This window comes from Miniopterus schreibersii (genome assembly GCF_964146895.1).
Source record: "Miniopterus schreibersii genome assembly, chromosome: 4".
Lineage (NCBI taxonomy): Eukaryota > Metazoa > Chordata > Mammalia > Chiroptera > Miniopteridae > Miniopterus > Miniopterus schreibersii.
The window spans coordinates 80074511-80093906 of record NC_138105.1 but is presented as its reverse complement, the minus strand read 5'-3'; the positions used below and the strand labels follow the sequence as shown (position 1 = coordinate 80093906).

At 50.8% G+C, this 19396-nt stretch overlaps 1 protein-coding gene across 11 annotated transcripts in view; it reads left to right on the top strand.

The window, feature by feature from the left end:
* Positions 1–19396, top strand: part of EVI5L (ecotropic viral integration site 5 like) — a 33597-nt gene that overhangs the window by 434 nt on the left and 13767 nt on the right. For 7 of the 11 annotated variants that reach the window (XM_081133918.1, XM_081133919.1, XM_081133916.1 and 4 more), the window contains exons 2-8: positions 11355–11538; positions 14973–15162; positions 15607–15831; positions 15945–16019; positions 16697–16822; positions 18274–18417; positions 18564–18653. In XM_081133918.1, the coding sequence (XP_080990044.1) occupies positions 11387–11538; positions 14973–15162; positions 15607–15831; positions 15945–16019; positions 16697–16822; positions 18274–18417; positions 18564–18653 (1002 nt within the window). In that variant the 5' untranslated portion in view covers positions 11355–11386. Of the gene's footprint in view, positions 1–4091; positions 4147–11354; positions 11539–14972; positions 15163–15606; positions 15832–15944; positions 16020–16696; positions 16823–18273; positions 18418–18563; positions 18654–19396 lie in introns of those variants that run through there. The other 4 variants (XM_081133912.1, XM_081133917.1, XM_081133914.1 and 1 more) reach the window with 3 other exon arrangements.

Below are 19396 nucleotides of genomic sequence, written 5' to 3'. Positions count from 1 at the left end.
AGTCCCCCTCAGGCCTGTGACTCCCGCTCACCCTCTTTACTGACTCTCAGGATCCCTCCTGGAACCCTTCAGGGCCTCCCCGAGCCCCCACCCCACAGACCTGCTCCCCCGCGGACCCAGGACACCACCCACCCCTCCATCCCTTAGGATCCCTCCCATCTGCGGACCGCTTTCCACCCTGTCCCTCTCACTTCCCATCCTATCCCTGGGCCTAGACCTGCCCCCACCCTCAAGGATACCAGCCTCAGAGTCCTCCCTGCCCCTCCCTTCTGACCCCACAGGACCCCTACCCGGCCTCTGTAAATCAGGATTCCTGTCCACAGGCCTCACCTCAGCCTGCTGGCCCATCTCCTACTCTCGGCACCCCTGAAAATCACACCTGGGGTCCTCCCAGCACACTCCAGTAGCTCCACACACACCCCTGATCTTGACTCATCTTGATATCTGCTTCCTGGAAGTCCACCCTCACCTCATGCTCAGAACTATCACACACACACACACACACACACACACACACACCCCTGAAAGCCAACAGTTCTCAAACAGAGATACCCATGAAACCTCCCTCACCCACTCACCCCAAGAAAAACATACTGACAGGCATCCTGGCACCCAACACAGACATTCAGGAGCCCCTGACATGTACACACACATACATACAATCAGATACTTGGGTCCCCAACATACACAGAGAAACTGAGGACATCCCACACAGACCAGGCATTGGTACCACACACACATACACATATACACACTCACTCTCACACAGGGCTCCTCAACGCCCTTTCTTGGACCTTACCTTCCCAGGTCCTCCTGGAGTCCCCAATGCTCCCAGCTCTGGCAGAGACTCAGAGGTGTGAGCTGACTGCCCTGCCCCAGGGAGCCAGTCTGCCCAGCCACACCAACCTCCCTGAGCCGGCACCCCCACTGATACGGGTGACCCAAAATATCCCAGCACCCCTGTGGACACCTGCTGCAGACCTCTTCCCCTTTATCTATCTCTCCCCACTTTGCCCTTCTTCCAAGGGAAGGACACTCTCTCTCCTTTTAGGTGGACTAAAGTCTACCTAAAAGAATCCCTACCTGCCCCCTGATTTATGCCACCCCCTGGTGAGGAAGAGAAGTTCAGATTGCTCCTGGCCCTGCTCCTGAAGTCTGACCAGACTGGTAGGACCAGCATGCTGACCCCATCACGCCCACTCCCTGGCCTCAGATGGCAGGGCCAGTGCTGCTGCCCAGGGGCAGCCCCTGACAGTCCATGTGAGTTCTTTCACCCACAAACAGTGTTATGCCAAAGTGAAACAGCTTCCTCCTCTCCTGGCATTTGGGACCCCATGGGGCTGGGTTCGGGCCTGCCAGACGCAGACAGCTCTTTGTTAAGGAATATTTTCAGAAGGGAAAAACTGAGCTGATTTTTCCCTCAGCTGGGCTGTGATGGAGCTAGAGGCCCCATGTGCTCGTGTCTTTCTGGGTTGTGTTGTCTCTTCCTGCCCATTCTGCCACCCCACCACCCTCGCCCCTGGGTCCAACTTGTGGGTTCCCCTGATCTTCTGCAGTTTACTTCTGGTGGTTTGGAAGAACTGCAGGTGGCTTGGCCTTGGCACAAGAATGAGGTGAGACCGAGAACTGGCAAGCTGGTGTGGCCAGACTGCAGGGAATAAGGAGGGGACCCGGGACCCCCCCCCCATGCAGATTCCAGATCAGCCCAGCCCGGTCATTGCCTGTCTGGGCTCCTTCAAGCCACATAAGCATTCCTAGAAAATCCCAGGTAAAAGGACCAGGTTTCTTTGTGGATATTCACCAGCGGATTCTGGATGGCCTAGAAAAAAGCAAATCTTGTCTCGGTGCCTCAGCTTCTCCATCCGGAAAATGAGAGGATAAATTCTTAGAGCAGTAGTCTGTACTGCAGGGAGACAGTGAGATTAGGATGTGGCTCTGAATCTCCCCTGGGCACTGTGTGGAAGGAATCAATGGAGTCCAGGAGGGCAGTCGCCCACCTACGAGTGCTAGCAGAATCACTATCCACCCTGGTCCCCTGGTTGTAATTAGTTGATGCCTCACTGTATAATAACTGTCTCTCTGTGGCCAAGCTGCCCCGCAGGAAGCCAGCTTGAATCAGGACTGAGAGATGGGCTATTGTGTTGGGGGACAGAGGGCAATAGGAGGCCTCCTTACTGGCAGTGCCCACCCCCGGCATTGACCTCCGATGCTGGGTAGGGAGAGGTTTGTTCTGCCCACTTGCTGAAGGGAGGAAGTGAATGAAAAGACTGCTGAAGGTCATGAGGTACACAAGAAACAAACCACGCAGCCTCCCCAGGGTGGGACCTTTTGTGGGGGCAGTAGGGGTAGAAGGATCCCCAAGAGAGACTGTGAACTCCTTAGGAAAACACAAGAAGGCCCCCAGGGAGGATTTGTGGACAATATCAATGCACTTTTACCCTAGACTGGAATACAGGTCTGTGTTTTTGTGTATGTGCTTTGATGGGTTCAGGGGCCAAAGGGGAACATAATCTCAACTTCCTCATGCAGAATATAGATACTGATTGTTCTGGGGGAAGCCCGATACCAGAAATTGAGTCAGACCCTGGGGTCTGAAGGAATGTCAAAGGCAATCCCTGTTCTGCATCTAAAGACACTCTCTATATTGCAAGACAAAAGATAGAACCAGTAGGGCACACTGATCAGGCCCATGCCACATGCTAGGCCCTGTGCCAAGCACCATTTTTTTTATAGTATCTCATTTAATCCTCCAGACAACCTGGAGGAAATGGGATTCCGGCAGCGTGCCATTACCATCACACCCTGCTGCCTCCTGTGTGGAAGCACAAGACAGAATTATGCACCGTGTGGTGCTGCGGGAGCACAGGAAAGGGCCCTGTGCATTTTGGAGGTGTCAGGGAAGGCAGAGCAAGGATGAAGGATGGAGCATTCCAGGCAGCCAGAGTGCTTGGACAGAGGCCCAGGAAGCAGGAGCAAGTATGGTGCATTCAGGGAAGTGTGCCTCGTTTGGTGGGCCTCAGCCTATAAGCCTTCACGTTTCTTTCTTTTTTTTTTAATTGAATCTTTTTTTTAAATATATCTTTATTGATTTCAGAGAGAAGAAAGGAGAGGGAGAGAGAGAGATAGAAACATCAATGATGAGAGAGTCATTGATCAGCTGCCTCCTCTGCATGCCCCCAACTGGGGATCAAGCCTGCAACCTGGGCATGTGCCCTGACCAGAAATCGAACCCAAATCGCCTGGATCCTAGGTCGATGCTCAACTGCTGAGCCATGCCCGGCCGGGCAAGCCTTCATGTTTCAAAGGTGATCCACAGGGTACACACAATGGAAACTCCCTGGTCGTAGCATTCCATAGTTGGAAGAATTGGAAAGGCAGCAAACCCCACCCACCCGGGAAAGTCTGCAGTACACATGCTCTAGAAGCCAAATGGAGACAGTGGAACGAAGGAGGTTAGTTACAACTCACCTACTGGAGCTAGGAAGAGATTGGCCCCTACCAGGAAGATTTCAAGGCCCTGTTGGCATGACTTACTACATTTTTCTTCCACTTTTTAGTCTACCAGATGTGTTTGTGAGATCATTTCATTGGTGTCTGTCTCCCACACCAGCCCATGAATCCCACGAGGGCAGGGCTCATGTCTGCTCAAGGTTGAGTCCCAGGTGATTCTAGGGCACATAGCAAATACTCAGTAAATGCTTGGTTGGTTTAGAGCTGACAGTCTTCTCTACTCACTAGCTTTTGAAAAAGGATCTGCAGCTCTTCAGCAGAAAGAGGTCCACCCATCAGCCTGGGAGAGTTTCCAAAGGGAGGGCGGACCCACCACACCCCTGTCCCAACCCAGTGAGCCTTTATAGCAGGAATGATACCACCTTGGCCTTGAAGAGCTGAAAACTTTTGCAAAAGATGGTGCTTCTTTTATTTGCCTGTCCCTGGAAGGCTTATGAGGGCTTTACATTTTTTCCTTTATCATTCTCAGGGACACTAGATATAGAGAAATTAGAGATTTGCTAGGAATGAACTTGTTTTGGTGGCAGAAAGTGAGCTGGTGACAATACAGGGTAGTAAACCTTTTTTTTTACTTTTTTTAGGTCAGAAGGGACTCCACAGGTTGTAATGGTCCACCCCTCAGTTTTTAACCTGAAGGTATTTGCTGCTGCTGCAATTATTATCAATAATGATTATTTTAGTTTTACTGAGTTTAATGTTCAAACAGTGTCACCACATAAGGGTTGAGCCTACTGAAGAGGAGAGGTTTGTTTACTGATTCCACAAATATTGGGTGCCTAATGGTACACTGGATGCTGGGATCCAGTAGTGGGCTGGACAGCCCCTACCCTCATGGAACTTTCTACCGAGCAGGGAATAAATATCATAGGCCAGCTCCTGTTCCAATGATGTGACAGGTTTTCACTTAGATGTTCCAACAAAACCTGTGAGGTAGGTGCTATCATTAGACCTGTTTCCAGATGAAGAAAGAGGCAAAGTGAATTGTACCCAAGATCACAGATAGAAAGTGGTAGAGGAAGGATTTGAACCCAGGCTGCTGGCTCTGAAGTCCTCATGGGAAGTCGGGAGATCTGGGATCAGTTAATCACACACACAGCCATGCTACATGGATGTGAAAACATCCAGAATAACACAGAGGAGCAGCTAGAACTGGGGACAAGAAGGGGACAGGCAGTGACCTCTGAATTCCAGCTGCTGTCCATGTTATCCAAAGGGCAGCTGGCCCATCAGTTGCCTACTCCTTGCCAAGGAAAAGGACCTGAGACACCAGGACATTTTCCTTAGAGTTGGAGCCAGGCAGGGCCATGGTGGTCTTCTGGGCAAATAGAGTCAGCTAGCATCTTTCAAGGCTTTGGATCCAGAAATGATTCTGTGTCCCTGTAATCAGAGGTGAAGGATCAGAAGCCAGGGAGAAGGGAGGAGGGAGCCAAACTTAAAGGAAACTTGGGGCCTTTATTCCTGCCTCTGAAAATACCAAGCTCTGAAAGATGTCACATACACACTCACTAGCTCTCCCTGTTAAAAAATAATGATTGCCATTTACTGAGTACCCACTACACTCGGTGCTTCAAGTATAGTATTTCTGAAGTAAAAGAATGCAGAGAGTGTGGCAGCACAGTGGATCAGTGTAGGGCAAAGGCTTGGGAATAAGAAATCCAAGTTTGACTTTTTCTCCCCCTACAGCCTAGTTGAGAGACCCTTTGAGTGACTTTCTGTTCAAGGTGACACCTCTCATGTGTTAGTGTTGTCCTTTACTTTTCTGTCTACACTGAATAGAATCACTTTTTTTTAATCTTTAAGATAGATTTTATTTTTTAAAACAGTTTTAGATTTACAGGAAAATTGAGAAGGTAGTACAGAGAGTTCCGGCTGACCCCACACCCAGTTTCCCCTATTAGTAACACCCCACGTTAGTCTGGTACCTTTGTTGTAATTAATGGACCAACATTAATACATTATCATTGACTATAGCCTACAGTTTATTCAGATTTCCTTAGTTTTTCTCTAATATCCTTTTTCTGTTCCAGGACCCCATCCTGGACCCCACATCACATTTCATCATCACATCTTAGGCTCCTCTTGACTGGAACAATTTCTCAAACTTTCCTTGTTTTTGATAACCTTGACAATTTTGAGGTGGACTGGTCAGAAATTTTCTAAAATGTCCCCTAATCTGGATTTGTCACAAATTTTTCTCATAGTTAAATTGGGTGATGTGTTTTGGGGAGAAAGACACAGGGGTGAAGTGCCCTTCTCATATCATATCAAGGGCACATGTTCTGGGTGGGGGTTTTTGTGTTTTTTTATGTTTTTATTGATTTTGCAGAGAGGAAGGGAAAGAGAGAGACAGAAACATCAGTGATGAGAGTCATTGATCGGCTGCTTCCTGCATGCTCTCTACTGGAGATCGAGCTCACAACCTGGGCATGTGCCCTGTCTGGAAATCAAGCCGTGACCTCCTGGTTCATTGGTCGACACTCAACCACTGATCCATGCCGGCTGGGCAAGGACATATATTCTGAGCATGACTTATTACTGTTGATGTTGGCCAGGATCACCTGGCTGAGCAGCACAGAAATTTTTGTCTTCATTGATTCAGCAGACGTTTATTGAGCACCTAACTAAATGCCAGCTGCTGCATTATGGGCTTAGAGTAGAAAATTAAGAAAACAGACCCTTGCACTCAGAATGTTCATGACCCAGTACAGCAGGCTGTCATGTACATAAGTAATTGCCATAGACTATGTCTTGGGCTAGGGTGTAAGGGGTAGATATTTTCAGGGAGAGAGGAGAGAAGTGGACAAGGACCCTGGAGGCGGGGTGTTGACAGAAAATATTTCACAGAAAAAAAACTCAAACCAAGTCTTAGAGAATGCATTTCCAGTCAAAGGGAACAGCATGTGCAGACAGGCAGGGAGAAGTAGGTGCTCCTTGCAGGCTGAGTGTGGAGGAACTGGGATGAGGGAGGAGGTGAGGCTGGTGGGGCTGTGTGCACCATGCAAAATGTTTGGGCTCCATGTCACAGTAGGGAGTGGCTAAAGGGTTTGTAGCACACACCAGGAAGGTAGTACCAGTCCTAGCCTGAGCCAGTGGATGGCAGCATCATGGACCCAGGTAGGCCCTCCTGCAGCAGGAGGAGAGGCTGGCTTTAGTCAGGAGAGAGTTGGCTTAAAGGAGCATCTTCACAGTGGGAGTCACGAGGGTTTTCCTGAAATGGAAGCCCAGTCAGGTTCCTGCCTTGGCCCACAATGCCCTATGGGGCTCTGGTCCCTGCCTAGTCACTTCTGGAGTTGCACCCACCCCTCCCCACTGCTTTTGCACCAGGTTCCTCTGCCAGCCCACCCCATCACTTACCTTCTCTTAACTGAGGTATAATTCACATAACATAAAATTTACCCTTTTAAAGTGAACAATTCAGTGGATCTTAATATATTCACAAAGTTGTACAACCTCCACCACTAATTCTAGAACACTTCATTACCCCCCCCCAAAACCCCATAAGCAGTTGCTCCCCCAACACCAACACCACCATTCCTCCCACCCCCAGGCTCCAGTTCCTGGCAACCACTAATTGACTTTATATCTCTAGGGATTTACCTATTCTGGACATTTCATATAAATGGAATCATGTCACTTGTGGTCTTTGGTGTCTGACTTCTTTCACTCTGCATCATGTCTTCGAGGTTCATCCATGTTGTAGCGTATATCAGAGCTTCCTTCCTTTTAATGGCTAAATAATATTCCATTATATGGATGGATCATATTTTGTGTATCCATTCATCTGCCAATGGACACTTGGATTATTTCTACTTGTTGGCTATTGTTAATAATGCTGCTATGAACAGTCATGTACAAGTTTACATGTGGATGTGTGTCTTCCATTCTCTTGGGTAGACACCTAGGAGTAGAGTTACTGGGTCATATGGTAACTCTTGTTGAACTTTTTGAGCAACTGCCAGACTGTTTTCCACTTTACCTTATCTTTTAGTCCAAGCATTTGTCTCCATCTGTAGTAGAAAGTCTGAATGACCATTTCTTGGTCTCTTCCCCTGTATGCTCTGGGTGGGCAAGGGCTGTGTCTCTGCCCACCAGGCTTCAGTCCTCAGCATGGTACCTAGCACCTGGTACACATCCAGTAAATATTGGTAGATGGGCAGGTTGGTTCAATTCCTCAAATATTTCTTGACTCTTAGGTTGTACCAGGTTCAGCTGGGGACACTGCAGTAGCAGGGACCCAGACAATGGTGATTCCTGCCCTGGCCAGGAGATGGAGATGTTCAGGAGCCAATCGGCAATCTTGGCTGGTGCTCAGGAAAAAGGAAAAGCTGGGAATGGAGGTGTCACAATCACTGACATATATTTGGTCATTTAAGCCGTGAGAGTGAGATCACCAAGGGCATGAAGGGACAAGGACCCAGGCAAAGCGTATGGAGGAACAGGCACCATGTGGGAGGCTGAGAAGCCCTGGACAAAGAAGCCGGAGACCCAGGAGCCTGGTTTCTTGGAAACTAGATGGGAGAGGACTTCAAGAAGAAGGAGGCATAACTGACAGTGTCCAAATGTCCCTGAGAGGGAGAGGGAGAAGGAGGTGGGAGATGTCTGGCATCTGGACTTTTCTGCGCCCACACTCCCTGCCCCAGCTCATCAGCAGAGTCTCTTCCCACCCCTCTTGCTTGGCTCAGCTTCCTAAGCCATAGACCACCCTATAGGAGTGAGGTGGATGGTGGTGCCAGCAGGAGCACGGTTAGGTGGTGCATTGCCCACCCTGCAGGAGCCAGGATCCCCCTTCAGGTGGCTGAGGTGGAGTAGAGGCAAATGTCATTGAAGTTGGGGATGTTGAGAGGCTGGGACCCCAGACCTAGAGGGAGCCTGTGTATGGATTTTAGAGGTGTGGGGACCTGTGTTGTTTCTGCATCTCTGTGCCCATCTAGCAGGGGAGAAGTGGCTGCATGCCCTGTGGAGTTGTGTTCTCATCACCTTGTTCCACTCTATGCCTAGAACAACACCTGGCCCTCAGTAAGTGCCAGGGAAGGAATGGTTGAGCCAGTAAGAGTCATGGCACTCTGGTGAGGCTGCCCACAAAGCTAGGACAGCAGCAAGCCAGTGTCCATAGCAATCTCCTCAGTTCCAGTGGTGACAAGGTCTTGTCAGTGCAGAAAGTATGCGTGTATGTGTGTGTGTGTGTGTATGCAAGAGTGTGCATAGGTGTGAGATAGGGTGTATATGCGAAAGTGAATGTATATGAGTGTGTGTCTGCTGTATATCTGAGTGGGAGTTGTATGTGTGTGAGATTGTGTGTGAGTGTGTATATCTGCCTGTATGAGTATATGTGTGCCTTCATCAGGCGATGACTTCCAGGGCAAAGCAGTGTTTAGAGAGTCCAGGGATGAGTCAAGAGAAAGTTCCTGAGGGATCATTAATTTCTGCCTCTTAGACTGCAAATTTCAGCCCTGTGCATTGAGTCAATTTTATTTTATGAATGAAATACCCATTACTATATGATAAACAGCTGAACACATTCTGCAAGTAGATGGCTCCTGGTGTGTTTTGTGTTTTTTGTTTAATCAAAAACTCAGACCTGAATTATTTTCTCAGGCTCTTTAGGGAAGAGGGTGGGCCAAAGTGCTCTGGGCTCAGCAAGGAGAGAGTGTCCCCGGTCATGACCCTGGCCACATGTGGTCTCTTTCTCTGAGGCCCCTACTGCTCCCCAAATCCAGCTGTGCTTCTGAGGCTTAATCCTCACCTCCACCACCTCCTCCCTATCTCCCAGCTCTGAAGATGGTACCCATACATGGTCTTCACAGCCCCTCCCTGCCCAGAGAGATCCTTCCAGGTCAGCACTTCTTCCACAGACTTTGACTCTGCAGGAGGCCCTGGAGCAGCCCCCACTGTCCCTGTATCAGGAATGATTAACTCCTGGCTAGGTGGTGCACATGGCTTAATCTTTGGAGCAGGTGGTTCCTTGCCAGCCAAGCAATAGAAGCTCAAAGTCTTCCAGTTTTGCCAGGAGCCATCACCTAGAGTTTGTACCACTCACCAAAAGCCAGAGCCCTCGGGAGCCAGAGACAGAACCAGTGGCCCTGGGGAGTCACAGAGTCCTGGGGAGGGAGGTTTCTGGGTCCCCACAAGGTGAAAAGAATGGCACCCTCCGTGACAGGGCAGCATGAGGGAAGGTGGCCAGAATCAAGTTCATGGAAGGGTCAAGTCCAGCCAACCCGTGAGCCCTTGGGTGTTGGCTGGGGGTTAAACTTAGGCTGCAGAAAGGTGCCAGGCAGATGTGAAGGGGTCTGCTTTTATCCTATCACTTTCCCCCTGCTGCCTAGAGAGCCAGTTCCCACCTCTCCAGGGACCAGGCAACCATCCCTATGTGGGCTTAGCTGTCAGAGCCAGGTCAGGTGGGGTCCAAGAACACATAGTGGATTCCTGGTACAGAGCATGCAGGAGAATGGGTGGGCATGAAGGTGCCACGCACAGTGGTGGTAGGGGAGCAGGATTTTCTTCCTGTCTCCATTACCCTGGGGATCACTATCTTCTTAGACCCTTTGTGCTAACCTGGGCTCAACAGAAGCAGCATGACTGAGTAGAAGGAACGCCATCCCCAACTCCTAGCACCCTTCCCTTTCCTAGCCATTTCTCATGCCTAGAACCTCCGACAAGGTGATGCCAACCCCTGTAGGTGTCCCCAACAGGCATAGCAGAACCCTGGAGCCCTGGTTCCCAGCTAGGCCTCAACTCTGGCCCCAGGATGGATAATAATAGCTGATGTTTATGGAGTAATCACCTAGTATCAAGCACTGTTCTCACATATCACGTGCAGTAGCATGCTCAGTTCTCATAGTGACCTTCTGAGGCCTGTGGAGACTCAGAGAAGCCAAGTGACTGGTCCAAGTCCACACAGCTGGTTGAGAGGGTGCCACATTTTAGGCACAGGTCTATCTGAATCTGGCCTTAGCTTTGGGTATGGTGCTGAGGCGCCTCTCATGAAACTGGCAGAAGGCAAGAGGCCAGTGTCCTTGGAGCCCCCCAGGAGGGTGGGGCCAGACCATCCCCAGGAAAAATAGGAGAGACGACCTGCCTGGCACATGGCAGACCAAGATCAGGATACCCATCAGAGCCTGCAGCTCTCACTCCGTGTGCACCAGGGCACAGACTCCCAGCCCAAGGGGAGTTCACTCTTCTGGCAATTGGCAGCACCGGACAATTAACAGGAGAGGATAATTGCTTCTGGCTGTGCTAGCAGTCCACTTTGGTTGATGAGAGGGAAATCAGATGCTGAGGCAAGCCTTCCAGGGCAAACCACAGCAGGAGACAGGGACCAAGGCTGTCAGGAAGGGCCACCAAAGCAGGGGCTCCTGCACCTCAAGGTCCCAGCAGGGGTCCTGAGCGACGGGAGCCATTGCCTCAGGCTCTGCTGAAAACTCAGTGGTGTGGAGTCAAGCCTTGGCCTTGGAGTCAAGCCTTGGCCTTCATGCCCATGAACAGCAGGACAGCTTGGGCCCTGCTGTGGTCCTACTGTATCTGTCCAGGCATCTGGAGTACACAGGCAGGGATCCCAGTAGTCAGTGTCTAGAGTAGAGGTGCTGGCATGTGAGGAGGGGGAAAAAGGGGACATCTGTAATACTTTCAACAATAAAGATAAATTTTTAAAAAAAGAAGTTGCTGGCATGGCCATCAGCTGGGCTGGGGTGCATGGGGATGAGGGGTATACTGAGTGTACAAAGCAGAAGTGGGAGCCCAGAGTGTGGAAATGTGCATAGGTGAACAGCAGGCTCAGCTGGCCCAGAGCTGGCAGGATGGGGTGGAGACCCAACCCAATGCTGACCATGTGTGTTTCTGGCCCCCAGACAGAGCTGTGACCTGGCTCCTCTTGCTGCTGATGAGCCTGCCTACCATGGCAAGCCCCACTCTGAGCCCCGACTCCTCGTCCCAGGAGGCCCTGTCAGCCCCTACCTGCTCCCCGACCTCTGACTCCGAGAACCTCAGCCCTGATGAGCTGGAGCTGCTGGCCAAGCTCGAAGAGCAGAACCGGTGAGTTGGGGTGTAGGATGGGGGGGTGCAGAGTATACAGCCTGGGCCCAAAACGGAAGTTCCTGGGTGCCCCCTCACACTCATATCTGAGTCTAGCCCTGGGCAAAGTAATAGCCCCCACCAGAGGCAATGTCATCCTCATAACCCTGAGTGAACAGACAGTTCCCCATTCAAATGAGGAGACCAAAGTTTCTAGAGGCACAGTGAATCTGTGACCCTGGCTATGTTTCTCAAGCCATTGTTAGACAAAAGAGTAAAGCCTCTGACTCTGGAGTCAGGCCTTCCCACCTTTTTTCTCTGGCTCTCCCCTTGCTTTAAAATGTAGGTTTAGCCCAGCTGACATGGCTTAGTGGTCTAGTGTTGACCCATGAACCAAGAGGTCACCAATTCAATTCCCAGTCAGGGCACATGCCTGGGCTGTGGGCTCAATCCCCATTAGGGGTCGTGCAGGAGGCAGCTGATCGATGTCTCTCATCGATGTTTCTATCTCTCTATCCCTCTCCCTTCCTCCCTCTCTAAAATCAATAAAAACATATATATTTTTTTAAATGTAGGTTTATTCCCAAAACACTAATTCAAAAGAAGATATATACCCCTATATTCATTGTAGTGTTGTTTACAATAACCAAGATATGGAAGCAACCCAAGTTCCCATCAATAGATGAGTGGATAAAAAAGCTGTGATACATACATGCGATGGAATATTACTCAGCCATAAAAAATAATGAAATCTTACCATTTATGACAGCATGGATGGACCTAGAGGGAATTATGCTAAGTGAGATAAGTCAATCAGAAAAAGACAAATACCATATGATTTTACATGTATGTGGGATCTAAAGAACAATGTAAATTAACAACAAAGCAGAAATAGACTCATAGATATAGAGAATAGACTAATGATTGCCACAGGGGAGGGGAGCTAGGAGACTGGGTGAAAAAGGTAAAGGGATTAAGCATAGATTGATAGATACAAAATAGTCACGGGGATGGAAAGTACAGCATAGGAAATATGGTCAATAATATTGTAATAACCATGTATAGTACCAGGTGGGTACTGGAAATATTGTGGGGAACATTTTCTAAAGTATGTGATTGTCTAATCACTATGCTGAACACCTGAAATTAATACAAAGTAATATTGAATGTAAACTGTAACTGAAAAAATTGAAAAAGTAAAAATTTTTTAGAAAGAGTCATGGGAGTCATATTCCTATGATCCAGGAGACTGTGGTTCGATTCCCAGTCAGGGCACATGCCCAAGTTGCGGGCTTGACCGCCAATGGGGGGATTTGCAGGAGGCAGCCAATCAGTGACTCTCATCATTGATGTTTCTATCTCTCTCTCTCCCTCTTCCTTCCTCTCTCTGAAATCAATAAAGACTTTTTTTTTTTAAATAAATAAAATAAAATAAAATAATAAAATAAAATAAAAAGGGAGTCATGTTGATGCTTAGCAGTCAAGTACTCCTTGAAGCCCTTTATATCTGCTCTGGCCCGGCCGGGCATGGCTCAGCGGTTGAGCATCAACCTAGGATCCAGGAGATCCAGGTTCAATTCCCCATCAGGGCATATGCCCAGGTTGTGGGCTCAATCCCCAGTTGGGGATGTGCAGGAGGCAGCGAATCAGTCACCCTCTCATCATTGATGTTTCAACTCTCTCTCTCCCTCTCCCTTCCTCTCTCTGAAATCAATAAAATATATATATTTAAATCTGCTCTGGCTTTCCTCCTTTGGCATGTAAGTACTTTTAATTTTCCATAGAGTTGTAGAAGAAGAATAAGTATATTCATGAGTATGAATGTTTATCAAATGAAAGGTAACTCAAAATAGTAACACTTTCTCAGTGTGTGCTTGGTGAAACTTTCTGTTGGAACAGAGGCAACAATTGAAACTACTTTCAAATAATGGTTTTTGAGATTTTGAAGTGAACATGTTATATGACTTTTTTTAAGATTTTTTAACATTGATTTTTAGAGGGAGAGGAAGAGAGAGGGAGAGGGAAACATTGAGTGATATCAAAACATCACTTGGCTGCCTCCTGCATGCCACCTACCCGGGATCGAGCCCACAACCTCGGTATGTGCCCTGACTGAGAATTGAACCAGCAACCTTTTGGTGCACAGGACAAATTGGTTAATCCTCATCCAAGGATATTTCTTCCATTGATTTTTTTAGAGGAAGTAGAAGGAGAAAGGAGAGAGAGAGAGAGAGGGAGAGAGAGAGAGAGACAGAGAGAGAGAGGAACATCGATGCGAGAGAGATACATCAATTGGTTGCCTCCTGCACATGCCCCAACCAGGGCTGGGGATTGAACCTGCAACCCAGGTATGTGCCCTTGACCTGGAATCCAACCTGCAACCCTCTGGTGCACAAGCCAACGGTCTAACCACTGAGCCACGCCGGCCAGGGCAACAATGTCTTATAGCAAGATAAGTTTGTAATAAGAATTACTATATTAATTTAATTGTGATTAGAATTTTAATCAGTTATATTTTCTTATTTTTAAAACTTACCCCATTTTTCTAGAAGTATGGTTTTGAATTTAAATTTTTTTTCAAATATTAAATAATAAAATAAAATGTAGGTTTATTATCATTCACCTATGGCAAGGCTAACAGATCAGGAGAGAGCTGCCACTGAGAAGACAGAAGCAGGAGGCAGGGCACACCATGCAGGGCCACACAGGGAGGCACCAGGGTCAGTCAGGAGGCAGAAGGAGGCAGGGGAAATGCAGGCATTTCTATCATGGTTTCTGAGAGAAGGAATGGGTGAGGCAGGTTAAGCAGGCCTGGGTTTGGCTAGTTTGAATAATTTCAGTATGCTCTGGGGAATAGGGGTGGCCTGTGGTGATCATGACAGATAATAGCCCTGAATGTGAGAGCCTGATAATGGAGTGGTGGTGGGTTTGTGGATTCTGGATTCATTGATTTGCACTAGCAGGTGAGTCCTTAACTATCTCTAGGAATTAGGTAGGCCTGGGAGGGCACACCTTCCAGAGTCAGCCAGGATCCAGCTGTCAAAGCATCAGAAACCTAGGTTTCATACAGCTTTGAGCTAGCTGGGTACCCCCAACCACCAGCTCACCCTCTCTGTGCCTCATCTGTAAAACATGGATCTTAACAAAACCTGCCCTTCAGGGGTGGTATAAGACTGAGTAAGCTAACCCACATACTTCTCAGCCCAGTGCTGGGCACAGAATGGGACAAACAAATGGCAGCCTCTGCAGAGATCCAGGGTGATGGACCATAGCTCTGGCTGAGGCCACTGGGCATAAACAACTTAGACCCAATCCCTGGTGGTCACTGGAATTCCCTGGGAGGAGGGGCCAGGCTTCTCAGCAGCTACCTGTTCCCAGGAAGTCACTGATGCCCAGGGACCAGGGTGGGAGGTCCCTGAAGCTCGGATGTGCCTCTACCTGCCCTCCCTATCTAGGCTCCTGGAAGCCGACTCCAAATCCATGCGCTCCATGAATGGCTCCCGGCGAAACAGCGGCTCCTCTCTGGTGTCCAGCTCCTCCGCCTCCTCTAACCTGAGCCACCTGGAGGAGGACACCTGGATCCTGTGGGGCCGAATTGCCAATGAATGGGAAGAGTGGCGGCGTAGGAAAGAGAAGCTGCTTAAGGTGGTGGGGACATTGGAAGTGGGTGGGTGGCTGGGGGGCCAGCAGGGACAGACAGCAGGAGTCTCTGCCTGGTCACTTGGCCAACGAACAATAGCACCAGGCCCTCAGGCAAAGGGACAGAAGTAGAGATGTGCAGGCAGTTTCAGGGGGCCTTGCCAGGGCAGGGGGAGGGAAGAGAGTATGAGTGAGGCTAACCAGGTAAGTAGCTGTCGCACTGACATCTTAGGCACCTATTTGTTTCCTGCCCCACCATGTTCTGTGACAGACTGGGGGTAGCACATTAAGCAGTGTGGACTCCGTCTGCAGTGCAAAGTCTCAGCGGAACTCTGGGCCACATGCATCAGATGTAGGCAAGCCTATCTTGGGGGCTGGACTGGGTAGCCGTAGGGAGGCTGCACTGGGACAACGTCCAGCCTGGCTTCCTGGTGCCCACCCCATCCCCAGGAGCTGATCCGCAAAGGCATCCCTCACCACTTCCGGGCCATCGTGTGGCAGCTTCTGTGCAGTGCTACCAACATGCCAGTCAAGAACCAGTACTCAGAGCTGCTCAAGATGTCCTCACCATGCGAGAAGCTGATCCGCAGGGACATCGCCCGCACCTACCCAGAGCACGAGTTCTTCAAGGGCCAGGACAGCCTGGGCCAGGAGGTCCTCTTCAATGTCATGAAGGTGAGGCCCCCACCACTCAGGTTACCCCAACCCTCTGAAGAAGCACTGTCCACATTGGCCTGCTGTCACTGAGCCTGGCAGGACCCTACCCTGACACTTATGTTCCCTTGCAGGCATACTCTCTAGTGGACCGGGAGGTGGGCTACTGCCAGGGCAGTGCCTTCATCGTGGGCCTGCTCCTCATGCAGGTAGGTGGCCTGGGGCCAGACTTATGGCAGGGCCAGCCCATCCAGGCTCTGCTTCCAGGAGGTGGACAAAAGCAGAATGTAACATTCTATCCAGTGTTCTACTATCAGAGCCTACCCCTTCATCCACCTATGACAGTCTCCAGGCCAAGCCACCAGTGGGTGAGCACAGAGGGACTGACTGCCTGTTCTGTCCACTGTTCTGTCCAGGGGCTAGAAGGGCAGGTGGTCCTACTCAGTCACCTCCCAGGGTTGGACAGGGAACTCTGGTGGGGAGCTTAAGTTGGCCAGTGTGGAGTTTATGGGGCTAGGGGTTTTGTCCAGAGAAGCCAGCAGGCTTAGGAAAAAGAGAACAGAGATGCTGGGAGTGAACCCGAGGGTGTCCCAACCATGGACTCTGGAGGTGGCCAGACCTGGGGATCAAGTCCCAGCTCCACTGTTCCCTGCCAGGTGGCCTGAAGTCAGGTGACTTCAGCCTCAGGAGGCTTCTCATCAGTAAACAAGAGCGACCAGAGGTTCATTGTGAGAGTCCAGGCAGTCCACACAGTCCACATTCATTAAATGGAAATAGAACAGAAACAGGCCAAGTACAGTACTCCAGGTCCATGAGAAGAGCAGCGAGCGCCCCACCACCACCCTGCCCACACTCACAGGCCCCTGCCTGCCTGCCCATCCCCCAGATGCCTGAAGAGGAGGCCTTCTGCGTGTTTGTGCGGCTGATGCAGGAGTACCGCCTTCGGGAGCTCTTCAAGCCCAGCATGGCCGAGCTGGGGCTCTGCATCTACCAGTTTGAGTATATGCTGCAGGTGAGCGGGGCCAGGGTAGCCCAGCACCACCCACTCCTCTGCAGCCCACAGCCATGGTCACTAACCTAGGCCATCCCAGTGGGTCTATTTGACTGAAAATTCCAGGGCTGAGAAATCATATCCAAAGGTCCCAGCTCAGAAAAAGTTTCTAGTCCCCAGGGGGCCATGTAGCACTGCCCCCAAGCACACTTCCTGGGACAGGGCAGGGCCAGCCATTTATGGTAGGGGCTCCTGAGAGCTCTGGGCTCCCAGAGCCTGAGGGCAGAGGTATCAGGCTGACTCTTGCCAGAATACCCACAACTCCCTCACTGTCTGTTCCCAGCATGGCATGGCAAAAGGAGGGAAAGTATTGTCTGCCTGCCTTTGATGATTATGGAGAGGGAAAACTGCAGACCTTTCTGTTTATAAATAGCAGCCCCCATAGGGGCTGCTCTTGGCTGGCAGACAGAGCTAAGTGTGCATGTAAGGGAAGAACACGCACACACCACACACACACACACACACACACACACACACACACACAGCCTGCTCCAAAAGCCTGTCACAGGTGGGGCTGTGAAACTGCATAGCAGTTGGGGGTAGGGATTAGAGGGGGAATGGAAGGTAGGCCTTGGGATGAGCCTGGTCATGAAAGCCCCACTCCTCAAGCCTGGAAGACTAGGAAGTGCTTTTACTCAAGGGGGACCTGGTAGTGCCCACAAGCAGGGGCCAGAGTCTGCAGAGAAGTGGCCCTGCCCAGGCTGAGTAGCTGAGAGCTCTACAGCAAAGTAGCTGGACAGCTCCAGGAAGCCCTTGGGTCCACAAGGAAGCCCAGAGCAGGTTGCAAGAGGGGGCACCAGAGTTACTTCTCCCAGTGAAGGACATCCAGGGGGTCCTAACACTTTCTCCAGCCTGTTTCCCCAGTTTCTGTCAGTTTTCAACAGTCTGAAGTTCAGGTCAATCAGACCAGCATCCCCTGAGCATTACTGGGCACAGAGCATCGTGAGGGAGCTGTGGGAGACACAGTGACTGGCAAGTCACGGAATACAGGTTGAGCTGCAGTGGGCTTATGCTATGCCCCACCTCTCACTCTCTCAGTGACCTCAAGGAGTTACATAAACCCACCCCAAGCCTCAGAAGCTCCCTGTCAGGCTGATAATGAGGATCCCATGAGTTGGGAAGAGGCCACTTCCTGTCCAGGGTGTACACCCAGAACTCATGAGCTGCTGCTACTCCTGCCACCCCTGCCTGTGTCCCTACCTCATGCTACTCAGAGCTCTGGGATGTTTCAGCTCATCCAAATACAGTGCTGAGGGCACACAGAGGAAGGGACCCAAGGGCAGACCAAGGAAGGCTTCCTAGAGGCAGGGGCACTGAGACCCAGCACTTCCAGGTGAAAGGAACCTGTGGGCATGGACAGCTGTGCCTGGTGCTATCCTCACAGTGCCTGGCTTCTTCCCCTCACCCCTCAGGAGCAGCTCCCGGACCTGAACACCCACTTCCGCTCCCAGAGCTTCCACACGTCCATGTATGCCTCATCCTGGTTCCTCACACTCTTCCTGACCACCTTCCCACTGCCTGTCGCCACTCGTGTCTTCGACATTTTCATGTATGAGGTCAGGACCCCTTCAGTTTCTTCGTCTCCTAAAGGCCCCACACTAGAAATAAATCCCAGCCTGGGAAGGGCCGGGGCTTGGGGAAGGATCGGAGAGCTCCATGAGAGAGCAGAACCAGAGAAGCACTGTCACCACTGCCTTTGCAGGGCCTGGAGATCGTGTTCCGGGTAGGCCTCGCCCTGCTGCAGGTGAACCAGGTGGAGCTGATGCAGCTGGACATGGAGGGCATGTCCCAGGTGGGCCAGGGGGCCCAGGGAAGAATGGGATCCCCCCCCCAAGAGGGGCACTTGGGCAGGTGAAGCCTCCTGTGAGACAGGAGGGCTTGGAGTTCCTGAGCAGCCTGATCCTTTCCTATCCCTTATGCCCCCGAGGCCTCCCTGGAGAACCAGGGTGGGCCCTAAGGAGCCCCAGGCTCTGCCATACACAGTCCAGGACCAGCAGCTTGTCAGTGGGGAGAGAGGAAGGCCCAGGCCCTGGCTCTGGGAGGTTTCACCTCCTCTCTCCTGCCCCTAGCTTTGTGTCCCCCAAAGCCTTTGTGGCAAATAATTATACTAGCCAAACCATGAGGCTTTGGGTTTGATTTTTGGCCCCAGCAACTGAGCCAGGTTAGGGCACAGGAGGGAGTGAGAGGTCTGGGTGGCCTCACTGGCCTACCCTGCCCTGGCTTCCCTGTCTGTTGGAGAAGAGGTCTGCCTGCTTCTCATCACCATGTCCCCACCATGCAGGCCCCTGCCCCCTCCCAGTGTCCTCCAGCTGGTACTTTGGGGAAGAATACACAAAGGCCACGGTTGTGTCCACAAACATGAATGTTCATTGTCTGCAGCTGCCAGAGGGGGCCAGCTGGGCTGGGGAGCAGGAGCTAGCCTGGCCCCAACCAACAGCAAACTGTGTACACTGGTGGCTCACACTTAACCCTTTGTGGAGACCTCGGGGGCTCCAGGCAAGCAGGTGGACCACTGAGGGGTCTTCCCTCCAGGTT